Raw genomic sequence first — 23,191 nt, forward strand, 5'->3', positions numbered from 1 at the left:
AGTGGGTGAGGCGAGTCCCTCCCGTCCTGGAATGCGTGTTGTAAACTCCCAAGACAGCGTGAGGCAGGTAGAGGAGCCGCAGGTCTCAGACACATTCTCAGGGGAGGATGGGCAAACTGGGGAAGCGGCCCCATAGTCTCCTTGTACTAGGAGGAAGGGTAGAGTCCAGTCTTGGCGTCAGGCCAACAGAAGGAGGGGGCAGCCGATGGAGGATATCCTGTTGGCGAAGAGACCACACTTCAATGGGTGCAACTGACGTATCGAGTGTGGAAGACTGAGCTGTGTCCTTGGACTGAAACTATTGTGTCAAGACTAATAAATTTAAAGAGTAATAAAACCGCCAGCCTCCCATCTCTTGGTGTGAGAGCAGGAACTTAAATGCTGACATGTTCCTTTGCTTGCATAGTTTAACTGAGGTGTGAGAGAACCTCAGCCTAGCACTGAAAAGCCCCCTATCACAAGTCAGGCCCAGCCCCGCAGCCCCGGTAGTGGCACTACAAACAAGGCCTCACCTGCTGGTTGTAGAGTCAACTCAAAAACAAAAGGTAGCTACAATGACTGCAGTTCACAAACTTTCTAATTCAGTTGTCTCTCATACATTAAGGAGGAGTGTCCCACCCCTTTGGGTTTATAAACATAAAACACGCACTTTTCTGATACCAGTGCAGATGACGTCCCTCATTGTTGTTAGAACCATATTTCTGGGGGAAGGGAGAGTTAGAGTTGTGCAGCCTTTGCCAACCTGGTGACCTCTATATGTTGTTGGACTGGAATGCCTGTCATCCCTGACCACCTGCCACACTGTCTAGGGCTGATGGGAACTGTTGACCAACAACATATAGAAGGCACTACTTTTGCTCTACTATTGTATAGCATCTCTCAGTGGCTGCAGTGGATGCATGTGGTGTCCTTACCTGCCAGTTCATCATAAAATCCCTCCTAGCAGCGATTACTAGAAATAAAAGTAACTGCAGATGAAGCTGAGACCTCTTTCAACCTCCCATCTGTCCAGCTTCCTCCCACTCTTGCCTGAATCCCCTGCTTGCTTGCCACTGTATGACCACAACCAAAATCTTCCTTTCTCCTGATTTCTGCACTGTATTACTCTCCTTCCTACCTGCCATCTCCTTTGAGGAAGCATTTTGGTTTGGATTTGCTTACTGCCCTCTCTCCTGCTCTCTTTCTTTCCCACATAGATATCATGTCTCTTTATACATTGAGGGTATGGATGGGTGAATCTCTTAGCGTTGCTTTCTCTCAGTTTCTCACATTTTCCCAATCTCAAGCTGCACACATTTCCACACCCGTTTACGGGGTCGTTGTTTGTTCTGGCGAAAGTTCCTCAGCATTCCATAGCAAATTTCTCCCAATAAACTTATTCTTGCACACAATTTTGCCTGATATAAAGCATGCTTTTTTTTATTCTTCCCGTTGATTTTTGCATCCATATGCACATTTCACCCTAGTCTGTGAATATTACTTGACTGGAGATGTGCATTGCAAAATTCAGAGAAGTCTGAATTTTGACCGATGGATTTGTATTGGTTCACATTGCTTCAGAAAGTCGAAACTAGGTAAGTTCACCTTTAAATGTGCACTGAATCACATCTCTCCCTCATCATAGGCTGTGTGAGGTAAGAGTGCATTGAGTGGTAAGCTGCTACTGCATAGTTCCACTGTAGGCTTGCCTGTGTTTACTTCTGGTTGGGCTGCCCAGAATGCCGAGCAGAAGTCAGTGGCAGCCTAGCTGGTAACCTCATACTTGTGAAATAACAAAAGCCACAGGAAACCTTTGGAGGAGGCCATAGAATCCCGGTTCTCTTGGGTTACTTAGTATAGTATTTTGGAATTTTGAGAGGAGAATCTTAACAACACTCACAATGTACTAGGCAGATTGCATTCTAGTGGTGTTTTCCATGAAAAATATCTGATAACATCAAGCTTGTTGTTGTTGTTGTTGTTGTTATATTTATAACTAACAAGTCAACCCAAAGATACCCAGGACAGTAAACAAACAATTCATTAGACTACAACACAACAATATGACATAAAAACCTTGGAACGTTAGTCCTACTCAGAATATAAATGGATATGACTGTCATAGCTGATATATTTCAGTCAGTCTATTCTGGGTATAAGCTAGTTGTATGCAACCTGATGATGAGAATTAGTGTTATAAAATAGCAAACCAGCTGTTTTCATGATGATACATTTTTAAAGAAGATGGTGGAATCTTCCTGTTATGTATGCTAGGAGGTGCTGTATTTGAATGTAATGCTTTTTGAACCCTTGAGCTCCTATGATTTTCATGGTGCATGGGGAATTTCTTATTTTAGTCTTGTCTTGTAGAAATAAAAGGACACTTCCTTCTGATATCTTCCTTATATCCCAACACAACACTTCCCATCTCTCCCATTGAGGTGGTCTGAGGGAATGCCTGCTTTCAGGTGACCCTTCACATTTGTTAAATTGCAGAGTCCACATGAAGTTTCAGCCAACCTCATTCAGAACAAATGATTTTGAAATTACAAATGACATTGCTCAATGAATGTCAGACAACAACTCTGTGGTTGAATTCCTTCGTTTTCTGGTTCTCTCTGGTTCTCTGGAAATTGATGATCAGCTATAAGGGAAAGGAAATCATTCTGAAACCTACAAGTCAAGTTCCTATGGAACCAGTTCACAAAGAAAACCCCATTCAGAATAATATTGCATTTTAGTTTAAGACAGAGTTCAGCTTCTTGTTAATGAGTTTTCTGAAAGCTTCCTTAACATTTTTGTTCCTCAAGCTGTAGATCAGAGGATTGAGCATGGGGATCACTACTGTGTAGAACACAGAAGCCCATTTGTCTTGTTCCAAAGCATAGACAGAAGTGGGCCGGAGATACATGAAAATCACAGTCCCATAAAATAGAGTGACCCCTGTGAAGTGGGACCCACAGGTGGAGAAGGCTTTGAGCCTCCCTGAGGGCATTCTCAGGACGGCTGCTAAAATGAAGATGTAAGAGAGAAGGATGATGGAGAGGGAGCTCATCTCAACAAAGCCAGCAAATGCAAAAAGCAAAATCTCATTAATGTGGGTGTCAGAACAAGCGATTGCCAGCAATGGAGGGACATCACAGAAGAAATGGTTGATGAGGTTGGAACTGCAGAACTGCAGGCTGAAGGTGGCTGTTGTGTGTATTATGGCACTAGTTGTGCCAGCAATGTATGAGCCAAGTAGGAGCCTGATGCAGAGGGACTTGGACATGGCAGTGGAATAGAGCAATGGGTTGCAGATGGCCACATAGCGGTCATAGGCCATTACTGCTAAAATGTAGCACTCGGCACCCACAAAGGCAGCAAAGAAGTAGAACTGTGCAGTGCATTCAGAGAAGGAGATGATCCTGCTCTCAGATAACAATTCAGACAGCATTCTGGGGGCAATGGCAGATGAGTAGCAGATGTCACAGAAGGACAGGTGCCAGAGGAAGAAGTACATAGGATTGTGAAGCTGGGAATCAAGTGTGATCAAGATGATCATGCCCAGGTTTCCCACGACATTGACCAGATAGATGATCAGGAATACCACAAAGAATAAGACTTTCATACTTGGATCGTTTGAGATGCCCTGGAGAATGAACTCCGTGATGGTGGTACTATTTTCATTCACCATTTTTAGGAAAAGATACAGTGGTCTGGAGAAATATAGGAAATGTGGATGGCAGGGTTGTTTAAAATATTAATTAGTCTATGAGATGTCAAAGTTTGCTTGGGTCCCACTTGCTCTGTGAGGCTGATGATGACATAGCTGGGTCTTACCAAGGCTTCTTGTGGAGATTTTAGAAGATCCAGAGTTCCTGAGTGATGCTCCCCTTTGTCTTTTCCTTGAACCTTTCTACGGGTGGGAGAGATGAACTCTGACGTTTTGATCATTGGTTAAGTCAGCATCCTACTGATCCCTGTAAACTCCTGGATGTCTATTTATTGTGGATTGAGTTTCCTACCTCCTAAAAATGATGCAATTATTAAAGAGTATGAATGGCAGAGGCAGGGAGCTCTGTCCCCAGAGGATTTCTGATCTCTGATTCTCTCATCAGGAGACATATCTTTGTGGAGGTGTCAAGGGTATAGGCATCCCATGCAATTTGCTTTCTCATTGTGTTCCCTGTCAATTCCCCTCCCCTCTTGCAAAAGAAAACACATGACATCCATTTCTCTTGCTTTCTGGCAGGGTTTCTCAGGCAATGGGGCTAATTATGGTTTGTCAGGGGCCCTCATTTTCCTTCCTGCACCTGATATCACCAACAGTCTCAAGGACTGGCAGGACTCTGAAGAGTGTGCAGCGAAGGCAGGGGACTAGGGGAGTTACCCAGGCAAGGGGACCATTGATTTATGGGTCCTGACACTGCCTACAAGGCAGGAGCCAGGGGAGAGTCAGGACAGAGTGGGATGGAGGAAGGCACACCAGATGGGGCAGCAGAAGAAGAGGCAGTTCAGCTAACATATGGATCAGTAGACTTTCCACCTTCCCCTGCCTGCTGTCTCCTAGAACCAGGAGGGTCTTGTAGTGGGAAGAGAATCAGCACCTTCTGTGTCGCTAGAAGTCTCAGGTTGCAGGAGCACAACCCATCAGGGGAGGACGTATAAGCTGGTGGAGGCGGGAGTTTCCTTGTTGCTGCAACTGCTCCATAAGTCCCTGACTCATGGGTGCTGGCTCCCTCGGGCCCTGAGAGCCAGTGTGGTGTAGTGGCTAAGAGCGGTAGTCTCGTAATCTGGGGACCTGGGTTTGCATCTCCGCTCCTCCATATGCAGCTGCTGGGTGACCTTGGGCTAGTCACACTTCTCTGAAGTCTCTCAGCCCCACTCACCTCACAGAGTGTTTGTTGTGGGGGAGGTAGGGAAAGGAGAATGTTAGCCGCTTTGAGACTCCTTTGGGTAGTGATAAAGTGGGATATCAAATCCAAACTCCTCCTCCTCCTCCTCTTCTTCTTCTCCTCACACACACTCCTGTGGAACAATTGTGTCATGCAATGAATTTTTTTATCTAGAATGGGGATGAGGAACCTGTGGCCCTCTGGATGTTATTGGACTACAACTCCCATCGTCCCTGCACATTGATCATCTTGGCTGGAGTCCAACTACCTCTAGAGGGCCACTGGATGTTGAATTACTGTTTCTTCACACAACAGCACTGATGTAATAGCCACCAACACCCAGAACAAATAAACCTTTGCAATAACAGAGGCCAGTTTTATCATATACTTTCTAATTTATTATCATTGTTTTATGAAACAGGAAACATACATTTTTAAATGAAATTGTTATCTTTATATTTTTTTTCAAATTATATCATAACATCTCAACTAAATAAGTGAGGAGTGAAGTTTGTTATGATCATAGATGATCTCTATGAGAGCAATATATTGATCTAGGATATACACAAGTGGCTAATATTGCAATCTTATGTAGCATGCCTTATCAGAACTAGGTCTCATTGAGTTAAATGCAGAGATAAGTTCAATAAATATCTTAATGAGAAACTGCCTCTAATTTTTTCTTCCAGAAGCAATATGCAGCCCAAACGCAGCCATCCTTTGAAATCGGCACTTCTCTGAATTTTGTGATGCAGTTCCCCAACTAAATTATGTGTAAAAACGCATTGTATTTGGGAAAATGGGCACTAAAGTGCTGATGAATTTTTGTGAGGACTTAAGTGCAGAACTGGAAAACCAAAAAACTGTGGCACATTTAAAATGACAGATTTATACATTCTTAGTTAAATGAGATGCCCCGGTAAGTGGGCATAGGATGGCAGCCTAGGGTTCAGATACTTTATCAGGGAAAATGATCTAAAATGATTGTTATCTGCAGCAATAGTCAGCCTCAAAATGGGGAGATGGAGAACAGGAAGAATTAGTCCAACATGAATGGGTCTTATGAGTATGAAAAATAGTGTCTCACAAATAATGCATTATACAAATGAGGTTCTGAGGACACATCTACATAAAAACACATGACAAAAGATCTTACTAATGAGTAATAATGCTAAGCTACTAGAAACAAAACTGCATGCTTCCAGTTATATTCATTCATGCTGTCCTCCATTTCATTGCCAGTTTCTTCAGAGCATGTTTTACATCCTTGTTCCTGAGGCTGTAGATGAGGGGATTAAGCATAGGAATCACTACTGTGTAGAAAACAGAGACCACTTTGTCCCTTTCCAAAGCATAGCTGGAGCTGGGCCGTGAGTAGATGAAGAGGATAGAGCCATAGTACAAAGTAACTGCAATCAGATGAGAAGCACATGTGGAGAAGGCTTTCAGTCTCCCTTCAGTGGAGCGAATCCTCAAGATGGCAGCCAGAATGAAGGCATAGGAGGCAAGGATAAGTGCAGAGGGTGTAATTACATTAGAAGCCAAAATGAAGTACAACACGGACTGATAGCTCTTGGGCATGTTGCAGGATAGCTTCACCAATGGAGGTAAGTCACAGAAGAAGTCATCAATGACGTTGCCATCACAGAAGCTCAATGTGAAGGTTTCACTAGTGATTAAGGTGGAATTGATAAACCCCCCTAGATATGAGAGGGCCACCAGTGCTGTGCACAGCTTTCTGGACATGGCAGTGGCATACAACAATGGCTTGGCTATGGCCATATAACGGTCATAGGCCATAGCTGCCAGAAGGTAGCACTCGCTATAGGCAAGGGCAGCTGAGAAGAAGAATTGGGAGGCACAGCCACCAAAGGAAATGCTCTTGTCTTCAGAGATGCAGTTCACCAAGATCTTTGGCGTATAGATGGAGGAATACCACAGATCCAGGAAGGAAAGGTTCCCAATGAAGAAATACATGGGCGTATGGAGGTGAGAGCTGCTGCAGATTAGAGCAATTAATGTGATATTCCCTGCCAGACTGGCTATATATATTATTAGAAACAGTACAAATAAGATCAGCTGCAGTTTAGGGTTTGTTGTGAAACCCAGGAGAATGAAGTCGGTCACTGTGGTGAGATTTCCTTCCTCCATGAAGCTGTGTGGGATTAGCTGGTAAGGAAATTGAAGATATACACTGAAGTTCTGGCCTATCAGAATAGCATCAGTTCTCAATGAGCTAAATCAGGGATGGAGAACCTCAAGACCTTATCTATGAAACTCTCTTCATGCTACAGTCCCTGTAGAGATGGGCAAGAAATTCTATTCAGGTCTAATTTGAAGCCAAATCTATCAAATTTGCACTTTTGGAACCACTATGCAAACCGAGACACAGCTATCCTTTGAAATTTTCACTCATCCCGATTTTGCTATGCGGTTTGCCAACCAAACATTATTTACAAAAGTGCATATATATAATGGGAATGTGGATATTTAAAACATGTAATTTAGTGAAAACTGTGTATACAAATGTGTTTATTGGGAGAAACCTAAACTAAAATGCTGATGAATTTTCATAAGGATTTCATTATTATTATTTTGCAACTTGCTGCAAAATGTGAAGAACGGAATTTGAAATGGGGAAAACAGAGAGAACTGAAATGGATAGATCCATCCATCCCATCTCCCCTCCCTGAGGCATCTTGAAGACTTTGGCTTGGCTGAAATGAGTCCCTGAACTGTGAAAATGCCTTTTACATGACTGGATGGATCTCTGTTTCTCACTCTCACTCTATATATTTGTGTGCACAGAAACCTCTGATTTTTCCGCAGGCAGAATGCAGCTTACTGTGCAGAGGTGTCACAGCTGCTGCTTCACCCAGTTTTGCCTGGCCCCTGTTCATCACTGACATGTTGTCCTTGGAAGCTTGCCCTTGAGGAAAGGCCACCACTGAGCTGAAAAAAGTCATCACCTCTGAGCTAAATGGCTTGTGGTGTTCTCAGCATCTGGAAAATAAGAGATCTCTGATCTTAACAAGTAGCAGAGGACAACAGTGGAAAAGGATGCAAGCAATGCTCTTACACACTCCAAATTCTTCCACAACCCTGTTGCCCCATCCAATGCGCTATATAAAGATCCAAATTTCATTTATTGTTAAAAGTTTTGATTTACTTGGTCATGCCCACCATTTTATGGCTGATTGGGCATTCTATGGCCTTTTAAATGTGTTTATGGGAGGTGCTATTGGTTTGCTTTTGTTTTATTATCCATTTTGTATTCCCAGTTTGCATTTTTTATGTCATAAGCTGCCCTGTGATGTTCAGATGAAGGGAGGCATACAAAGTTTAATAATAATAATAATAATAATAATAATAATAATAATAATAATAATAATAATTTTCTGCCACTCCTTTGTAAACTCAGATGTTTAGAATACAGTCATATCTCGGGTTAAATGTGCTTCAGGTTGAGTGTTTTCAGGTTATGCTCCGTGGTGACACAGAAGTAACGGAGCACGTTACTTCCAGGTTTCGCTACTCGCTCATGCGCAGACGCTCAAAATGACATCACACGCATGCGCGGAAGCGCCAAATCGCAACCCGTGCATGCACAATCGTGGGTTGTGTTCGCTTCAGGATGCGAACAGGGCTCCAGAACGGATCCCGTTCACATCCAGAGGTACCACTGTAAGTGTATTTGGAACATAAATAGAAATCCAGTAGAAAGCAATATGAAAGAGCACCAACTGAAGCAGAAAGGACAGTTGCTTTCCATTTTAAGTGCTTCATTTCTGCTTAAGAAATATGCTTTCAAAATGGAATTTACACATGAATTTATTTTAATGGGAGTTGTTTTAAAGCCATATTTATTATATTGCATTAATCGTTTTCAATCCAATTTTATTATTTTAAAAAATTACTGACATATACCCAGAGGCATTTCAAGCATGCGTTAAAAAGTGCTGCCATTAATACCAATCTCCATCACAATTATAACCTTGATTTTAATCTGGGCACCCAAGTCTTTGAAGTGTGTTGCCTTTGATTGCCTTACCTTCTCCAGCCGAGGCAACGAGGCTTGTCATCAATCTTCTCCTCCTTGTTCTTTCCAGAAAACATTTCAAAGACAACAAAACAACCAGGTGCATAACATACGCTTTGAGAATTGATTCTCAGATGTGATTTGCTTGGTCAGTCAACTGATTTCTTCTGCTGGTTTTGTGCTGTATAAGCCAGTATGCAGGGAGGAGTGAAAGAGGGTGTGTCTGTTTCTTATCGTATAGAATCAAATATCTATAGAATCAAATAAGCTGAACCTGTTAGGTGATAAAGCTCTGGAAAAAAACTTAGCTCTTAATCTTGATGGCACCCACTAGTCATAGGGCACAATATGATAGTCATGGGTGATGCTGATTCCAGAAGAAAATGAGCTTATTCAATCTCTGGACTGATTTATATAAGTGCTGGAACCAGCAATTCACCCACAACCCATTAGTGGCTTCAGATCAGAAAAGTATTATTTGATATTTAGTCAGAGCATTCTATTGTCTCTGGAGGATACTGTCCCAGTGGCCTCTTTAATGACACAAAACTTCTCATGCCCTGTTGGGATTTGGTTTTATGCCTTTGGAATAACCTAATACCCTAAGCAAATCAAGAGTGTTACTTGTTGAGGAAATAGACTTTGAGAACCCATTCCCCAAATCTCTCTAGTGGCCATTTCTTTCTCTGGATGCCTTCATGTATATATTTGGAAGAGCTGAAAGAGAACAAGAAGATAGGGGAGAGGGAACATAATGTAGGGGGAACATCAGGATTATTTAGGGGGAGCATCAGAATAGCTAGTGCAGACCAGAGGAGATATTTTTGTTACTTCAGTCATCACCATTATCTTGTAACTAACTGTAATGATTGGCTGCTTCATAAGATCACACACCTATTTAATTAATTAAAGTAGTTTTTACAAACCTCATTTACTGTAGTTCCACTTACTGAAGTCCTGAAGCTCTTGCTCCTACATTCAGATTCAGCATCCTTGTTCTTGTCCAGGGTCCTGATCTCACTCCACTATAAAATTAGATCAGGCAGTCCAGGGCCTGCCTCGTATCATCCTGTTTGAAGCACTGTCTCTACTCAGTGACAGAGACAACTATGGATTAGGAGAAATGTTTACTTGGCCTTACTCCGATCCGTGCAGTGACTTCCTGATCCGCAGAGCTATTGAGGGTTGGGGCAGGTTACAACCCCCTAGAGTCGAAGGCCGTGAGCCAGTTTCCTATGGGTTGCTCTCGCAGATACGCACAAAGCTTAGGTCAATCTGTTGGACAAAGTTTGAGACCCGCCTCTTTTCCGCAGCATATGCTATCGCCTTTTTTGGTGCCTTGAGAGTTGGGGAAGTCGTAGCCGAGGTTAACGCAAGTGGCTCAATGTGCGGCCTCCTTATGGAGGACGTGCAGTTGTCTGAAGCAAGCATAATGGTGCGGATACATCAATCCAAAACTGATCAGGCCGGTAGGGGTGCTCTTGTTAAGCTTACAGCTTCAGCCCAGCAGGGTCCATGCCCGGTCAAGGACACTAGACGGTACCTTTACCTCAGACTGGACGGCCCGGGCCTGCTCCTGGTTCACGAGGATGGGTCACCTTTGTTGAGACACCAATTCACAAAGGTACTCCGCAAAGCGATTGATGCCTGTGGTTTAGCTTCCCAGGATTATGCGGCACACTCATTCAGGATTGGTGCTGCCACAACAGCTGCTCGCTTGGGGCTGCCGGCGGATAAGATTAAGGAAATGGGCCGGTGGAAATCCGACGCTTATAAAGGTTACATTCGTTAGAATGCATTCTGCTCCAGTACCTCTACTTACCCGTCTTTTCTTTGCTTTATTCTCAGCCGTTCTCAGGAGAAGTGTCTGGATTTGCGGCCATAGTATAGTCCATTGGGCCCACGTATGGTTGGCTAGCTGCGGCCTCACCCCTAACCTTGGGTTGCCACCTGGAGTGCGAGTTTCCTGGTTTTCTAGACGAGGCATGCGTTGGGAAGAGCTTATGCCATTGCTGAGGGACAGAGTTGCCGCGTTAGGCCCTCCTGACATCCTTATCCTTCAATTAGGGGAAAATGACCTTGTTAGCAGAAGAAGTGTGGACTTGTCGTGGAACTGTGCTGGTCCAGGTGGGAGGTTACCATGGGGCGAGGTCCAGGACCTGAGTTAAGGGTCGGCAGACAGTCCTCCTCGGGCGAAGCGGGGTCCACAGCGAGAAGCCGGGCAAGGACAGGAACTCTGGGGGAACAGGACTGGATGCTGGCCGAAACAGCTCTTCAACGACATTGCTCCCGCAACCTGGGACCGGGCTGACCGGCCTTTATCTTCTCTGAGGCCAGGGGCAGTCCCGGCCCCCAGGAGACCCGCCTCTCCTGGCCTTAAGGCGAGCACTCCTCCTGGGAGAAACCATTTCCCTTTGCCTCTCTGCCCTGAGCCTCTGCAGTTCAGGAGAGGCTGAAGGGTTAGACTCACCTGTAGGCACTGAGTCCTCAACCACCTCCGGAGCCAGAGTGGATTCACCTGGTGCCTGCCCCTGAGAAGCCAACACAGGTGCAGGCGCTTCAGCATCAAGGCCCTGCCCCAGTTCAGCTGGCCCTGGAGGCGGGGACTCCTGTGCAGGCTGGGATTCCTCTGGTTCAGCCTCTGAATTGGATTCCCAGGCCATCACAGGAACATAAAAAGAGATTTGGACGATATCACTGCCTTGTGTCCCGGAACAACGGTGTTCTGGTCCTCCTTCTTGAAGAGAATTGTTTGGCACGGTGCGCAGAACTGTATGGCCATTGAAAAAACCAGGAAACTCTTAAATCGTGCAATAGCCCGTTGGGTGCGCTTTATGAATGGCCAAGTCATTTCTCATGACCGTATCCGGATTGGCGACCAGGCCTTGTACCGGAATGATGGGGTTCATCTTTCAGACTTTCAGATGGGGTTCATCTTTCAGACTTTCAGACATTTGGTTAAATAACATCAGCAGCAGCATCAGGGATTGGTTACAGCTGTGAGGGTATTGGTGGCGAGCCCCTTTTGGGCTCGGGTGGCGGTTAGGCATTGGAATAATGTGTTGTGGTGTTGAAGGGCTAGGTGTGGCCATCGCCTACGCCTTCAATTTTTGGGTATTCCGTTAAAGGAATCCGGCGGTCGTGTATTCTGTCCGATGCCTGCATGGCGGGAGGCCATGGCACGACCCTCGGTGACATCAGGGGAGAGTTTATAGTTGGATTAGCATCAACAGGCTCCACCTACTGGTGAATAAACCCCCTGTTTTAGACTCACCCCTCTCCGAGTGGGTGGAGTCAGCTGACGTAATCCAATGCCTAAGCCAATACCTTTTCACTTGCTGTAATCAATAAAGTTGTGGCCTTTTCTTGCCCATTAACCTTATATCACATGTCCTTGTGTTTCATTCCACTATGCGGGGATCGGGTCCTCGAACTACAAACCTCATTTACTGTAGTTCCACTTACTGAAGTCCTGAAGCTCTTGCTCCTACATTCAGATTCAGCATCCTTGTTCTTGTCCAGGGTCCTGATCTCACTCCACTATAAAATTAGACCAGGCAGTCCAGGGCCTGCCTCGTATCATCCTGTTTGAAGCACTGTCTCTACTCAGTGACAGAGACAACTATGGATTAGGAGAAATGTTTACTTGGCCTTTTTTGTCATCATTTTCAACAAAATAATTTCCTTCCTAAACAAAACTCTTGGCTTTATATAATATTTCATTGATTCCCAAAGTTTCTTGTCTGGTTTATAAGAACAGCTCAGAAGTTATATTTTATGCCTCAAAATATTTTCCCTCATCTTTCTGAATTTTTTTTTATTAACCCTCTTTTCTACTGATTCCATCTTCACTGAAGCTTCTTCACCTTTATTAAAGAAAGCCGGAAGGACAAATCCTAAAATTAAAAGATTAGACAGCAGGTTGCTTGCAGTGTAAGAATTTTACATTGTTGTTGTAGGCATATTTTAAGCTAGATGAAAAGACTTTTGGTATGGAATGAAACAAGTATTAAAGAACAGTTTAATTAATCTATTTTTTTCTTTAATATTGATGATACTTTACATTCCTGCCCATCCTCAGTTGATGTCCATGTATTTAATATAATGTCTAATAGTATAGTTATATCCACAATTTGTGGGTTCTCAACTTTTGAGCTCAAAAGCTTCAGACATATCTATTATACCCTTTCCTTAAATATTTTTGAAGAGGAAAATTGCACGCATGATTACTTAGATACCTGAAACTGATGAAAAGGAGACTCAGATTTGGCAGAATATTGATAAGCATAACTTCACTCAGCAGGCGTAAAACCTAATTGCAGACTATTTGTAGCACAACAGAGCATAGCTACAAGGGGGTAGAATGCAGCTGAGTCATGTGATTTGGTTGACTGTGCAAATCAGTTGTTACTTTTCACATACCAGTGCAGGAAATTCAAATACTCTCTTCCATGGGAAAATAGATAAAAATATTTTATCTATTATTAACCGTAAGAATATCCTTTCCTATAAATTTCAAGGCAGAGGTCAGATGGCAGAGGTTGGATGGTCATCCTCTGGCATGGGTGCTTTAGTTTAGATTCCTGGATTGCAAGAGGTTGGACTAGATTACCCTTGGGGGTGCCTTCCAACTCTACAATTCAATGAGTCAATGAAGCCCTCAACTTCCATGGGGCTTTGTTCCGGGGAGTGCACCAAAAGACAAAATTTCATCTGGTCAAAACACAATGGGTTCAATGGTGAGTTGGATTGCCTGTATACTGAGATGTTATAACACAGTTCTGGGACACAATATACAGATGGAGGAATGGGAAAAACTATGGAAGAAAGAGATAAAATTTACAACATGTGTGGTGATTAAAGAAAATTATGGTATCTCGTACCTACGGGACCGTCTCTCCTGGTATGCCCCACGGAGGACCTTACAGTCCACAAATAATAACATCTTGGAGGTCCCAAGCCTCAGGGAGATTAGACTGGCCTCGACCAGGCCAAGGCCTTTTCGGCCACTGGTGGAACGCTCTGTCACAAGTGACCAGGGCCCTTTGGGATATGACATCTTTCCACAGGGCCTGCAAGACGGAGCTGTCCCACCAGGCTTTTGGTCAGGGTTCAGTCTGACTCCCTCTCCCCTTTCATAAGAACTTGCATGAAAGTGGTCTCCCAAATTTTCCCACAGGCTCATATAAGTTCAGTACAAACAGTTCGGCCTGATGAACGTTTAAGGTCCCCAACCCAAATCTGCAGGTTGCCATCTGATCCTGTACTGATTTTAGGATGTATTTTATTTGATTTTATGTTAATGTGTTATACATTTGATGTTAGCCGCTCTGAGCCCAGTTTTGGCCCAGTGGCGGGGGGGGGGGGGTTATAAACAAAAATTATTAGTAGTATTATTAGTAGTAGTATTGTTATACTCCAGTTAAATTAGCGAAAATGTACAAAACTAAAGAAAATAAATGTTGGAAATGTAAAACAACAGAAGGCACATTTTTTCATATGTGGTGGGATTGCAAAATTGTTAAGAAGTATTGTGAAATGATTTATAATGAAATGAATTAGATGTTTAAAATAACCTTTGATAAAAAACCAGAAGCTTTCCTATTAGGTATTACAGGAATGGATTTACCAAGATCACAAAAGAACTTGTTTATGTATGCAACCACAGCTGCATGAACATTATTAGCACAACATTGGAAAGAGGAAAGTATCCCAGCTAAAGAAGATGGGCAAGTAAAATTAACGGAATATGCTGAAATGGCAAAATTGACAATGAAATTAGGAGGAAGAGATGACAACGAATTTAAGGAAGAATGGAAGGACTTTATTGCATATATACAGAAGCAATGTACATTGGCAGGGTTTTAAGAACACTTGTCATTTATTATGAACAGATAATAAGTAAAGCAAATGGTTAAAACTTTATAATGGACATGTAGTACATTGATATACATTGGAACCAAGGAAGAGAATAGGGGGAAGTCAATCTGTTTTTATTATTGTTGTTGTTTGCTTTGTTTTTGTTATTGTTGGAAAATGGATAAAATGTTATGGGTAAAAAAGAGAGAGATGTTATAACACAGTTCTGAAGAGATTTGAAAACCTAAGACGGAAGAGAGCATATTTATTGCTCATATTTATTCAGAAACAGTTTCTTCCATTTGAGACTGACACATATTAAATTCATAGCTGTAGGCCATGTGTAGTAGAGAAGGGGAAAAACTGAGTTCTTAATACAGTTCCTCAAATGGGAGATATGGGGAAGGTATGGCAATGAAAGCATACAAATGTGTGCTATAAAACCAGTTTACATTATAAATAAATCTACTATGTCATATATAAAGTATTCTTCATTTAGAAATCTGTCTTTCTTGTCATCAACTTCTTCACAGCCTTTTTCACATCCTTGTTCCTTAAGCTATAAATCAGGGGATTCAGCATGGGAAAGACCACTGTGTAGAATGTGGAAGCCCATTTGTCACGCTCCAAAGCATAGCTGGAACTGGGGCGTGAGTAAATGAAGAGGATGGAGCCATAGTATAAGGTGACAGCTGTCAGGTGGGAAGCACATGTGGAGAAGGCTTTGCGCCTGCCATCAGTGGAGCGGATTCTCAAGATGGCTACTAGGATAAAGATATAGGAGGCAAGGATGAAGGCTGAAGGGGCAATGATGTTTAAAGTCAGGAGGACGTACAGCATAGTCTGGTAATTGTCAGTCACATCACAGGAAAGCTTCACCAGAGGAGGTACGTCACAGAAGAAGTCATCAATGACATTGCCATCACAGAAGCTCAATGTGAAGGTTTCACTAGTAAGGACAGTGGCATTGATGAACCCCCCTAGATATGAAAGGGCCACCAGTGCTGTGCACAGCTTTCTGGACATGGCAGTGGCATAGGACAGTGGCTTAGCAATGGCCACATAACGATCATAGGCCATGGCTGCCAGAAGGTAGCATTCGCTATAGGCAAGGGCAGCTGAGAAGAAGAATTGGGAGGCACAACCACCAAAGGAAATGCTCTTGTCTTCAGAGATGCAGTTCACCAAAATCTTTGGCGTATAGACGGAGGAATACCACAGATCCAGGAAGGAAAGGTTCCCAATGAAGAAATACATGGGCGTATGGAGGTGAGAGCTGCTGCAGATTAGAAGAATGAGTGCAATGTTCCCAGCTAGACTAGCTATATAAATGATGAGAAACACCACAAAGAGTATCAGTTGCACTTTGGGATTTGTTGTGAATCCCAAAAGGATGAATTCAGTGACTGTGGTGTGATTTCCTCCTTCCATGAATCTTCTGTCAATCATTGGCTGAAGGACCTGAGAACACACAGAACACTTAACACTTGGAATGGTACCATGGTGTTCTATTAAAGCTCCTTTTCCTCAATATGTTCTGAATCAGAGAGCTCACAAGGGCAATTAAAAATGGGGAGGGAGGAGATTACTTGTTTAATGAGATTCTCACTAATACACACTTCAGAATTATTTTGAGCTTTCAGATTTTTCACCTGGAACAAAGCCATGTTTTTACAAAGTGTATATACCGTATTGGCCTGAATATAAGCTACACCCGAATATAAGCCGCACCTTTAGAATTCAATGGGGGGGGGGGAGAGACATTACCCGAATATAAGCCACTCCCTTAAAATTCTGCAGGCACTCACACCTATTCCAATTTACCACATGTCTGTTTCAGCAGCAATATTGTAAAAGCCAATTTTTGTAAGGTCACGAAATTAAGCCACACTTTAACTTTTCATGGTCAGAATTTGGAAAAAAAGTGAGGCTTGTATTCAGGCCAATGTGATAAAATACTTTCTAATCTGACACTTTTCTCAGTTTGTTTGTTTTTCAATCTGACTTTCCTGTTGTTATTTTGCAAAAAATTCCGAAGTATCTAGTGCAACGACTATGGCAGTTCAGAGAAATGTATTATGAATGTGCTCTAATTTCTAGAGATCAGAAAATATCATTTAGAGTACATAGAACCGACATAGGAAGATACATACTTCTGGCTCTATCAGTTACATGTTATGAGAGTTTGACCAAATTCATAGAACTAAATCTTAAACAGACTGTTTTAATCATACATAGGAATATATTGCAGTTGGATTGAGACGGGAACCCTCAAAACACTTGCTAGGATGCAAGAATACACTATGACATTGTGTTGCAGATGCAACTTCTTTAATCAAACAGCACCAAAAGACTCAGCAATTAAATGTAAGAATATTAGTCCATTTGTGTATTCCCTTTCAATTCCAAGCTTCAATCATTGCTGATGTCATGATTTGTGAATTAACTTTATTTCAAGGTGATGGTCGTGAGCCATTAACATAATGCTAGAAGTGGATGTCATGTCTGCGCTGCCGGCCTGACTTCTGTCCTACTGAGTCACTAGACAGGGGAGGGTGTGTGGTGGCAGTGAGGTTTGCACAGTACAAATGCACCCGTGAAGTCAATGTGGTGCTCTGCTGGCCCATTCCCAATGTACCAAGTCAACAGCATCACACTCCTTCCCCTCTCTATCCTGGTATGCTGCAGCAACTCATTTGGACAGAGATCAGCAGGGCTGTGCAGCCTTATGTATGTCTTTTGCAGATACCTGGAGGTTCCAGATGGGGATGTTCATCCCCTGCCACATCAAGACACACATGACCAGTTCAAAGAAGGCTTGAATGCCATCCTTGTGTTTGCATCAGCAGCAGCAGCAACAGCAGCGTAGGTGAAAAACCTACATGCCAATCTCCCTTGATGTATTTGGCTAATTGTATTTGAGGTCATATGAAGAAGAAGAAGAAGAAGAAGAAGAAGAAGAAGAAGAAGAAGAAGAAGAGGAGGAGTTTGGACTTGATATCCCGCCTTTCACTCCCCTTAAGGAGACTCAAAGTGGCTAACAATCTCCTTTCCCTTCCTCCCCCACAGCAAACACTCTGTGAGGTGAGTGGGGCTGAGAGACTTCAGAAGTGTGACTAGCCCAAGGTTACCCAGCAGCTGCATTTGGAGGAGCGGAGACGCAAACCCGGTTCCCCAGATTACGAGACTACCGCTCTTAACCACTACACCACACTGGCTCTCAGTTCACCCTATCCTCTTTCCTCTGTGATGACTCATGCTTAGCTGCAAATCACCACCTAATGCTGCAGGCAAGACAAGCATGTGAGAACAAGATAGAGAGCAGAGGAGGGGAGCCCCTGTTGTTGTTGTTGTTGTTGAACCATTTTCTAAGGTAATCCTTTAATCAGATGGTGTTTTTAAAAATATATCTAGAGGTTTTCAGTTGTTATTCTGAAATCATGCTCATCATAATCATTCTGGCACCAAAATTACGCAACCATTTCAACTACCCAAGCCTCATTTCCTTACCTTATCAAGCCCATCCAATGAAAGACCCCTTCTTGTTATTTCCAGGCTCTACAAAGCTTTCCAAACTAGGATAAATAAAAATAGAACCAAGTTGCAGGGAAACTGGAAGCCAAATTTAGGTGTACTGGGTTATGCTCACATGGTTTTCTGTCGCTGGCCACTGATGGCCAATTAATGATAGAGAATGTCATTTTTTTCTTGGCAATAAGCTTAAAGTGTCTTCTGGCAGCACCATATGGAAGAACTGCAAGGTTGTGGAAAGTGTCTCTGTTCTGATGCTGAGCACTGGAACCAAGAGCTCTAGGGTCTATGTACCCTTTTCCTTGTTATACTAGAAAATCAAAAGGTATCTTTAAAGATTTACTTTGAATATAACAGTGGGGAATATGACATTTTAAATTTCCTCAGATGAAGCTAATCTCAGTGTTCTTCTGTTCCATCACATCAAACAGTCCTGATTAGAAAGAGCGAGTGGATATTTATCCAGAAGGTTCTGATTCTCTCTCTCCCCTGCGCCCCAGTGGTGCTATCAATGGGACTGCATTTCAGAGCTCTGGTGCAATTAAAGGATTGCATTTGGTGCCTGTTGCTCTCAGGTGGGTTGCTATATGATTTGTTTACTCACTACATTCTTTGTAGAAGGAATAAGTGTTGTGAACATATCTCCTAGAGTTCATGAACTTGTATATCCACAGTCCACAGCCAACCATCCATCAGAATTCCGTATTATCTATGAGCTTCAATGAGTATTCATGAGTTTTATATTTTCAGCTGAAATATGCACATTCCATTTTTGTGTCTAATTAATTACCTACACTTTGCACACACACACGAAGGTAATATTTAGCTCACAACTTCTTGAGATTATTTGCACAACCAGCCCCTATGCACTTTGTTGATCTTAGCTCTTAGTTCAGAAACACCTTGGTATCACCCTGAAGCATGTGAAACCATCCTATATGACAGATCCTATAGGACAGAAACCATCCTATATGAACTACAGGCCAATCATATAGGATGTAGGGCACCATGATGTCACTGAGATGTCTGAATAAATGAACCCATTTGTTGTTGTTTAGTCATTTAGTCGTGTCCGACTCTTCATGACCCCATGTACCAGAGCACGCCAGGCACTCCTGTCTTCCACTGCCTCCCACAGTTTGGTCAAACTCATGCTGGTAGCTTCACGAACACTGTCCAACCATCTCGTCCTCTGTCATCCCCTTCTCCTTGTGCCCTCCATCTTGCCCAGCATCAGGGTCTTTTCCAGGGAGTCTTCTCTTCTCATGAGGTGGCCAAAGTACTGGAGTCTCAGCTTCAGGACCTGTCCTTCCTGTGAGCACTCAGGGCTGATTTCCTTAAGAATGGATAGGTTTGATCTTCTTGTAGTCCATGAGACTCTCAAGAGTCTCCTCCAGCACCATAATTCAAAAGCATCAATTCTTTGGCGATCAGCCTTCTTTATGGTCCAGCTCTCACTTCCATACATCACTACTGGGAAAACCATAGCTTTAACTATACGGACCTTTGTTGGTAAGGTGATGTCTCTGCTTTTTAAGATGCTGTCTAGGTTTGCCATTGCTTTTCTTCCAAGAAGCAGGCATCTTTTAATTTCGTGGCTGCTGTCACCATCTGCAGTGATCATGGAGCCCAAGAAAGTAAAATCTGTCACAGCCTCCATTTCTTCCCCTTCTATTTGCCATGAGGTGATGGGACCAGTGGCCATGATCTTCGTTTTTTTGATGTTGAGCTTCAAACCATATTTTGCGTTCTCCTCTTTCACCCTCATTGAAAATGAACCCATGCAAACATAAAAAGGCAATCATATACCATGTTGCATCATGACATATTGAATTCATGAATAATATTATTTATTTATTTATTCATTCATTCATTCATTCATTCCGCACCCATCAGAAACCTAATGATGAACAAAAAATATGATAAGCATGTTTAGAACAAGAGAAAAGGATTTCATCATGGGGAATCCTATGATGGGAATGCCAGGTGCTTGCATGTGGTTTATTTTTCTAGAAAAAACTCTTTTACAGAATTACGATTCCAATCAATGCCCTCAGCAGTGGTGGATGATCGGTACGACAAAGTACAGTACAAGGAGAGGCTTTGTCTGTGTGGGCAACCTTGCGTAGAGGACCTGTGCCACTATTTATTCCAATGCCCACTATATATAGAACCAAGAGACCGATTTATAAAACCCCTGTTCATGAATAGAACACACTCGAACAGGGTGGAAAGGGTGAAATGGCTGCTGAGTTATACTGATGACTTCGTAACTTATAAAGTAGCACTATATGCGTTAGCAGCTAAGAAGATCAGGAGAAAAGAACTAGATAAAATAGCGGTCAATTGCAAAGGTGATTCGGACATTTAAGCTGGCACATTCTACCTGAGAACCCCTTGCTATTCTATCGTATGCAACAAATAATTTTTAGGAGAAGTGATTGTGGTTCATTGTATCTGCGGTGCCTGATGTTTTTATGGTTTTTTATGCTTATTGTTGCTATTCTTTGTTCCCTTTGTGAATGATGTCATGGCCATTGGCTAGTGCAATACATGGATGATGATGATAGAAAAAAGAGATGCTGGAATTCACCACAAACACCTCTCTCGTTCTCTAAAAATGGCAATGGCGCCCACCTGAGAGATGCCAGAACTGAGTACTGGTGAGTTCCAAGTGAAAAAAAGCCCTGGGTTTACCTTTCTCTTCCCCCCTTCTGCAGTGGCGGAGGAAGGGGTGTGTGGTAGGTGTGGCCCACCCCAGGTGTCATCCCTGAGAGGGGATGATATCGCCGCCCCGCCCCCTGGGACGCTTGCCCTGCCCCTGGGGCGGCTAGCCTCACCCCCGGGTACACAGCATGTACACCGCTCTGGGTGCTGGAGCACCAATATGCACCAATCTGGCTGTTCTGTTGCTGAATGCCGGATTGGTTCATAATATGATCTCACTGATCCAAGACTTGATAGTGGGTGGGGGAGCCAATGTGGTGTTTATGACCGAGACCTGAGTGAGGAAGCTGGGAGAAGTGGATCTTATGAAGAAACCACAAAGCCCTCTCTCAAGGGTAGATCTTAACCCTTCTCTCACACAAAATGGGGTGGACCCTCCCAGCTCTCATTGGGGCTTCCCTTTCTTCTCCCAGAGAGAGAGAAGTATTCACTTCAGGATGGCATCCAGCTGTTCCTCCTTCTGCTAGGCAATATTTCCCCAGTCTTCAGATCCAGACATTTCAGTTCATTCATTTTTCCTTTCGCACAAGAAGTCTAAAAGTGGTTCTTCAATTATTATTATCAATAAATGTCAACAGTAGTTTTTCTCCATTCCAGCATAACAACTTTCCTTCCAATGTTGAGGAACAATAAATGTTTCATCTTTATTCACAAAGGAGTCTCTCCACTGTGGTCATATACCATATTGGCCTGAATATAAGCCTCACTTTCCCCCCAAATTCAGACCGTGAAAAATTAAAGTGCGGCTTATATTTGCGACTGTCAGAGCTGCCCGAGGTCCCAGCTCACAAAGGACCAACGCCGCTTCGTTGTTAAGTACGAAAGTCTTTATTGAAGTTCAGTTTCACTTTCTCAGCCGCAGCGTGCAGCCCTACGTCTCAAACTCTAGACCGCTGAAGCTCCGTCTGAATCTCCTCCCCCCAGACACCAGTTTAAGACTCTAGCCTTGCTCCACCTCTTCCTTTGCTCTTTCCTCCTCTGGTTCCGCCTGTCCGTCGGGGTCTCGCCCTTCCTAGACTCTTCTGACGCTGAGTCCCCTGAATCTTCCCCCTCCCTCCGGCGGGCTTTAGGACCTGGTTCCCAATCCGGGTTTCCTGCTGTCCCGCGCGCCTGTACATTTGAACTTGGCGTGCGCGCCCAGCCTGCAACCTTCCTCCTGACCGTTGCACTGCTGCTGTCACTGCTCCCCCCTTCGGGGAGGCTAGCTGGACCTGACCTCCCCTCCGTTCCCCCACTTTCCGATGGAGGCGTGGTCAGTCCTGACTCATCTTCTCTCCCCGCTGGAGGAGACGCTGGTCCTGACACATGTGACTCTTCCCCCCCACTACGCTCTGGTGGGGAAGCTGGTCCTGATCCCCAGCTGCTGCTTTGGGAGTCCCCGCTGGCCCCTTGTTTCTGGTGCGTCCCCCCTGGGACCCCCCTTGCCCTGACCATCGGCGCCCCCTTCTGGGAATCTTCTGATTCGCTGGAGAAGCTCATGGAATCTCTCGGGTCACTGTCATACTCCCCTACGCTGCCCTCGGATTCCTCCCCTTCGCTTTCCATTTCCTCTCTCCCCTGTGCTTCTGCTCCTGAGTCCCTGACAGCGACTTTATGGTATGCAGCCAGGAGTGCGGGGCAAACAGCACCAGGAGCCTAGCAAAGTGGTGCCTGCCCTGCACGTTGTCCCCCATCCTCTCCCCCAAGGCCGGGAAAGGAGAGAGTGAGGAAGAGGAAAGGACGCTGGCAACGCAGCACTGCTCCTCCCTCCCCCAGTATGCAGCCAGGAGCAGCGAGGAATGGAGCTGTTTATATTCGGGTATTTCCCCCCCTTTTTTTCTCCCCCCCCCTCCAATTTTAAAAGTGTGGCTTATATTCGGGTGCAGCTTATATTCGGGCCAATACGGTATTAAAACAGTAATCCATTCTAATGTTTATATTTGCAAATATAATAATGAGAATACAATGAGTTTGCATTTTTCATTTCATTAACACTGAGCTGACAACAGTGAACCCAAGATTTCTTTCCTAAGTAGATACATATAACCAATTCAGACTTCATAACTATATACATTGTTAGAATTTATTTGCCCTAAATACCACCACTTCTTACTAATTTGCACTGACTCTCATTTCACTTATTGTTGCCAACTTACAGCACAATCACAAGTCCTTGCTGCTGAAGGACGTTGGTGTAAGG

At 43.7% G+C, this 23,191-nt stretch overlaps 2 protein-coding genes across 2 annotated transcripts; both read right to left on the minus strand.

Moving 5' to 3' along the window:
• Nucleotides 1–2,716: 2,716 nt before the first annotated feature.
• LOC128419675 (olfactory receptor 1174-like) lies at nt 2,717–7,007 on the minus strand. Its single transcript, XM_053401079.1, has 2 exons — nt 6,078–7,007; nt 2,717–3,703 (listed from the first exon to the last, which is right to left on the minus strand). The coding sequence occupies exons 1-2, from the start codon at nt 7,005–7,007 to the stop codon at nt 2,717–2,719; spliced, it is 1,917 nt and encodes a 638-aa protein (XP_053257054.1).
• Nucleotides 7,008–15,249: 8,242 nt separating this feature from the next.
• Nucleotides 15,250–16,185, minus strand: LOC128418752 (olfactory receptor 1013-like). The gene has a single exon (XM_053398765.1). The coding sequence runs from the start codon at nt 16,183–16,185 to the stop codon at nt 15,250–15,252; it is 936 nt and encodes a 311-aa protein (XP_053254740.1).
• Between the last annotated feature and the right edge of the window lie 7,006 nt (nt 16,186–23,191).

The sequence above is a fragment of the Podarcis raffonei genome, chromosome 1 (genome assembly GCF_027172205.1).
Source record: "Podarcis raffonei isolate rPodRaf1 chromosome 1, rPodRaf1.pri, whole genome shotgun sequence".
Lineage (NCBI taxonomy): Eukaryota > Metazoa > Chordata > Lepidosauria > Squamata > Lacertidae > Podarcis > Podarcis raffonei.